The sequence below is a fragment of the Carcharodon carcharias genome, chromosome 2, assembly GCF_017639515.1.
Source record: "Carcharodon carcharias isolate sCarCar2 chromosome 2, sCarCar2.pri, whole genome shotgun sequence".
Classification (NCBI taxonomy): Eukaryota; Metazoa; Chordata; class Chondrichthyes; order Lamniformes; family Lamnidae; genus Carcharodon; species Carcharodon carcharias.
The window spans coordinates 171,492,969-171,499,233 of NC_054468.1; the positions used below are offsets into that span (position 1 = coordinate 171,492,969).

General features: G+C 43.4%; 1 protein-coding gene across 1 annotated transcript; it reads right to left on the minus strand.

Moving 5' to 3' along the window:
• Nucleotides 1-1,802: 1,802 nt before the first annotated feature.
• LOC121288513 (histone H2B-like) lies at nucleotides 1,803-2,177 on the minus strand. The gene has a single exon (XM_041207072.1). The coding sequence runs from the start codon at nucleotides 2,175-2,177 to the stop codon at nucleotides 1,803-1,805; it is 375 nt and encodes a 124-aa protein (XP_041063006.1).
• Nucleotides 2,178-6,265: the final 4,088 nt, after the last annotated feature.

Here is a 6,265-nt window from a genome sequence, read left to right on the forward strand (position 1 = left end):
TTTGTAAAACGCTAATGGCTTTTACAGTCAGCTAATCGTTTTCTTGATCTTTTAGCCAATTTAATGGGAGTTTTCTTTTACAGTGCAGCCATAGTTTTGGTCAGAGTCTTTTAGGTCACAAGCAAGTAAGTTATTAAATTGCACTCTAAATGGACTGTGTTGCTACAGTCCATTATTTTTGTTCGGGTTACCAACCAAGCTGGATTGTCTGGGACCCCACTGGAAATGATGATAAATCTCCCTGATGCTGCTGCTGATAACCTGGAAGAAAGTACTTTGTATGTGCCATTCAAGCCTGTGCACCTCCATATCCTGCACTCTCAATTCCTGCTCCTTGTCATTGTACCTGCTCTGGCCCTCAAAACGAACTGGGCCTGGAGCCTAGGCCTGAGCTGGAGTTCTCCTGATGAGGTTTGTGTAAACAAGCTCACCTTGATTGTTCCGCCTGCTCATAGGAGTTGACCTTACACAAGAGATAGGATGGTTTTGCACCCAGCAGCATCATCAGGCCTCCACCAAGTGCCAACCAACCTGACCAGAAATCCCACAAAGCAGCAGCACAGACCCTAACATTGTCTATAATATGCCAAATCTCTTAAAATATGTAGTTACATTTAGCATTAGCATTAGCTCCCTGTTTCACACTGAGTTTAAAATCCAACAGGAGAATCATTTAGTCATTTTCCAGGCAGATGGACTCCCAGTTTGAAATGTTGGAGGAAAACTCCCTTCACATCAATGATGTTGCTGCTGGCAATGAAAATTCTTTGGAAACTTCAGGAAGATAGACAAGTAACTGCAAATTAATTTTTTTTAATTCTTTCACGGGATGTGGGTCGCCGCTGGCTAGGCCAGCATTTATTGCCCATCCCTAATTGTCCTTGTTCATAAGGCATTTAAGAATCAACCACATTGGGTCTGGGGTTACATGTAGGCCAGACCAGGTAAGGGCGGCAGATTTCACTCCCTAAAGGACATTAGTGAACCAGATGGGTTTTTACAAAGATCGGCAATGTTTCCATGGTCATCATCTGACTTTTAATTCCAGATTTTTATTGAAATCAAATTTCACCATCTGCCGTGGTAGGATTCGAACCCAGGTTCCCAGAGCATTACCCTGGGTCTCTGCAATGCTAAGCCAGTGACAATACTGATAAAATATAAGTTCAGCATAAATGCCAGGGAGTATCTCTTCATGCAATGAGTAAATATTTGGAATGTTGTTCCAGGAAGTGCAGTTAAAAATTGGTATTGTTCAAGAGGCAGTTGCATACTACAATGGGCAGTATCAATAGCGGGATGAACTATATGTGTCAACTATTAAAACAGTTTAGCTAAATTAGAGGGAGGAAGCATGAAAGCTTACATGGGATCCAACCTTTATAACATTTGCAAACTGCAACTAATACTATGTAATCAAACATAACATGGTCAACCCTCCAGGAATAAGGACAACCACATTTAGCAACTTTAAGTTAAGTAAGTGTCTACAAATTAAAATTTTAATTTAAAAGTTTAATTGTAAAAATACTCATTTCAGCAAGATAAATGAAACTATGGTCACTAAAATCTAACCACAAAAGGCTGGGAATTTCCTTGCTGTTACCCCTGCTTTTCCCCAGTAACTTCCCTGAAATTGCAGTGGAAAGCTCATTTCTTCACACAAAAAGGGTTTCGGCCACAGTTGCAGTGAGGTGACAGCAGCAGGTTGGGAGCAGATTCAAGGAAATTCCCAGTGTAAGACTGCAACAAAGTCAAATCTAAGTCACCTGCCGCAGCTAATAATCTTGAGAATGATCTACCTAAACAGAATTGGTGTATTTGGTGACCGCTTTGGTGCCTTCAGAGATGGTGTGTTTGGCCAGTTCCCCCAGCAACATGAGGTGGATGGCGCTCTGGATCTCCCTAGCCAAGATGGTGTGGCGCAATTTGTAATGAATGAGCTGCAAAGCCTTGGAGGCGATGCATTCGAAAATGTCGACAATGAACAAATTCATAACACTCATGGCCTTGGATGAGATCCTGGTGCAAGGGTGGACCTGGGTCAACACCCTGTATACGTAAGTGGAATAGCTCTGCTTGTGAGTCTCCCTCCGATTCTTGGTGACTTTAGTCAGCGACTGTTTTGACGCTTTGCGGGATGCACCACCCTTCACCACAGCCGCCACCTCAGGCATTCCACTTGACTTGCTCCAACTCAAGTCAGCTAACTGAAGCCTCAAATCAAATCATGAAGAGCACTGGCTGTGGCTGCCAGTATTGCCATGGCTCTTCACTTTCACACAACATGGTAATTCCAGGCTGCAGAAGGTAACATCAGTGACATCTCAGTTTTGTCATGCACTAATTTATCAGGGAAGTCACTGAGGCTTTCTGCATTAGAATGAACCTACATCACATTTCCCATGGACAGAGCAAAGAAAGATGAAAGCACTAAGCTTTGAGGCACCACAGACTGCACCCACATTGCTATGTGTGCTCCCCAATCACCAGCCTGCCATCTTTTGCAAAGACACTTTTCAGTCAATGCCCAATTTGTGTGCAACCACAAGCAGTGCATATTGCAAGTTTGTGCTTGGATTCCTGGCAACAGTCATGATTCATTTATCATGCACCACTCCTTTGTTTCACTTTTGTCCCAACCAGAGGTTGGTGACTTGGTGACAAGTGACATCCCCTTCAGACATGGCTCATAGTCCCTGTCAGGAATCTAGGTACAGATACAGAGCTGGCAAGACCATTACTGTGATGTGCTCAAGGAATGCTTCCACTGTCTGGATAATTTGGGAGGACTGTGCTGCAGGATCTATTGTAGTTTTCTGTAAGCTGCAAACCTTTGCTATCCTAACAGACCAGCCCTTACCACCAGCTTGGCAGCAAAAAAACAGAAGGAGGAAGAGCAAGAAGTGCATTAACTAACTCTAGGTGCCAGAGACCTCGAGGAGTAGCTGATCTAACAGGGTTTCACCTGAAGCATCTGTCCAGATCCCATTCACCAATTGTTCTGCAATCCTTATAATGGTAACCCTTCCTACCACCTTCTGATTGACTTTCTTCTATCCAACCTCATGGTCCTGGCCTCAACTGTCTTCAAATATGAAAAGCAACACCAAGTCCAAAAAATAGGGGCTCAACTTCAATAACTCACTAGATTAGAATAATAGTTAACTGGGATAATTAATAACTACCCATGTGCAACACCCTAATGTGACCTTGATTATCAATCCTAATACTCCAATGAAGTGTACTCCCAATGTTTACAACTCAGCATGTGGAAGACTGCTGACCTTCCTTTGAGAAAACTTCAGATGTCCATGGTTGGAGACCTCCAGCACCTGTCGGGCTTGAAGGCCCAACACCAGATGGCAGCATCTCAATTTATCATGTGAGCAGGCATTCTATTTCCCTGTGAGGAAAGCAGTTGGTGTCTCCCATAGAATCAATGCTACTGTCCTGAATTTTTGCCTTAACACTCATGTGACTCTACTTGAACAAAACGTTCAAGAGTTTTGTGATGGCCTGAAAGCCACTGTCAATGATGGCCCTGAAGGCAAAGATGGCCCACAGCCTGGGCTTTCCTGCAACAGTGCAATGCTTTGGTGGTACTGCATTGAAGAAGTCTAGCTAGCTTCCTCAGTGTTGTGCATCAACAGAAAGCCTAATGCTGAACAGAGGGCTGGCACAGCTTATGGCCAAGCTGGTCAATTGCAGCATCAAGTCTTATGATGTGAGAAGCTGGCACGGCCAGAATTTATTTCCCATCTCTAATTGCCCTTGAGCAGGTAGTGGTGCGCAGCTTACAGCTGAATGGCCTTTTAGGCCTTTGCAGGGGGCAGTGAAGTGCCAACCTACATTCACATTGCTGTGGGTCTCAAGCCTTCTGTAGACCAGGTCAGGTAAGGAAAGCAGTTTTCCTCCCCAGAAAGACATTAGTGTACCAGATGGAATTTTAGGACAAATCTGTAGTTTCATGATTATTCTTAGTGAGCATAGCATTTTATTCCAGATTTATTTAATAAATTTAAGTTCCCCCAGTTGCCATGCCCATGGTGGGATTTGAACTCATGCTTTTATAGTAACAATCCAGGCCCCTGGATTACCAGTCTGATAAAATCACCACTATGCTACTATCCACCTCATCTTACATATACTATAATGCAGATTAAGGGGATAGGATAGTGAGCCACCAAACTTTAGCAGCCATCAAAGTGTTGGGTAATGCACTTCCTAACAGCATTTGGCCTGCAAACTCAGTGGGTTTAATTTCCTGTCAATTAGTATCTGCCCTGCCAACACTGATAAAAGTTGATAATGCGTTATTATGCCCTGTGAACCATTTTAAAGGCTTTCAGAAATAGAGGTAACCAAGGGGCTAATAAGGATGAAAAACTTTAAATAATTAACATCAGTAGAGAAAAGGTATTAAAGAAACTTAAGGGTTTAAAAACTGACAACTTCCCAGGACCTGATGGCCTGTATCCTAGGGCTCGTAGATAGGCAGCTGCAGGGATAGTGGATGCACTCATTGTGATTTTCCAAATTCCCAAGAACATAGACTGGTCCCATTGGATTGGGAGTTAGCAAATGTAACATTTTATTCAAGAGAGGAGGTAAAAGAAAACAGGCAAGTGCAAGGCCTGACATCAGTCACTGGGAAACTGCTGGAATTTATTTTTAAAGAAGTCTTAGAAAATGCACAGGAAATTATAGTATGATTAGACAGAGTCAACATGGTTTTATGAAAGACAAATCATGTTTGACAAATTTATTAGTATTTTTGGGAATTAACTTGTACAATAGATAAAGGGGAACCAGTAGATGTAGTATACTTGGATTTCCAAAAGGCAGTCAATAAAGTGCTGCACAAGATGAGAGCTCATGGAATTAGAAGCCATATTGTCATGATGATGCGATGTGTATACGTGGAGTATTAATCTTTAATTTCATAGCTGGTCAAATATATATTGAACTTCTTTAAAAGGACTTTTGCTAAAACGGCTGCTACTTTGCACTTGTGAAAGCCACATTCCCCATCATGGAGTCATCAAATCTGCGGAACCATCAGACAGACAACAGCCAGGATTATCTGACCCCGTCGTGGTGGGGCCTGCCGCAGGAGATTCAATGGCCCAGCCAAAAGTCCATTAATATTTGGCAAGACCAGAGGAACCTGGCAGCAGGCAGGCCAGAAAATCCCATCCAATGACATTCCTCTTGGAAGTGTGAAAGTCTCTTTTCTACATCATCAAGGGGAAATGGGCTATTCAAGGAGTTATTAGCTGAGACACTAATATTCAATCATCTTTGGCTATCTGCTAAAAGGATCCCAGGAATTAATTGTCTGATGTGTTGGAAACCACTATTGATCCATAGGGCAGAATTTTTACCCTGTTGGGCGGGCACGTTGGTCAGGCCCGGTAAAGGCCGCCCGATGGATGGCCACCCACGATCAGGACCCATCCGCGATTTCACACTGGCTGGCCGATTAATGGGCAGCCGCATGAAATGCACGCTGATAACCTCAGCACTGCTGGGGTGGGGACAGGAGGAACGCGGGTGCTGAAGTTTGCGCATGCGCAGCAGGTACACTCAGTGAAAGCTTCCTGAAGGCACAGAGCTGCCCCAGGGAGCTGAAGATTTCTGACATTAAAAATAAAGAATTGAAAAATAAGGAAAACATGTTCCTTCACGTGACTCCGTCACATGAGCAGGGAAATGTTAAAAATTAGTTTTAAAAACATTTATTTTTTAAAATCACTGTTTGAAACCTCATCCCGCCCGTGGAAGAGGTTTCGTTAAAAATACAAAGGCTGGCTGGCCTATTTGCATGCCTGCCAACCAAATGATTAGACGGGCAGTGAAAAATTCAATTTAATTAATTGATTAAGGGCCTTAATAAGTCCCTTAATTGTCAGCAGGCAAGCTGTGATCTCTCGTGTGTGCCTGCCGAGCGAAATATCACAAGAGTGTGCGATAACATCAGGACACTCACCCGATGTCATCGCGCAGTATTTTACTCCTGTTTGGATCGGGTGCACTCCTGCCCGATGAGGGAAAATTTCTGCCCATAGAGTTTATAACAAGAGGTGAGAGACAACCCCATTGCCAGAGGAGACAATGACTGTGCAGTGAAGGCCAGTCATGGGATGCAGCCATCTTGTCTGCTGCCAGAGATAGAAAAAGCACAGCCTGCAAGGCAGTCAAAAGAAGGAGTCTACAAATGGATGAGTAACACCATCTCTGTCCTTGCTGTTTTCATGTTTGG

Excerpts from the sequence above, each read along its gene's own strand:
- LOC121288513 (XM_041207072.1), bottom strand. The coding sequence starts at position 2,177 with ATGCCTGAGGTGGCGGCTGTGGTGAAGGGTGGTGCATCCCGCAAAGCG.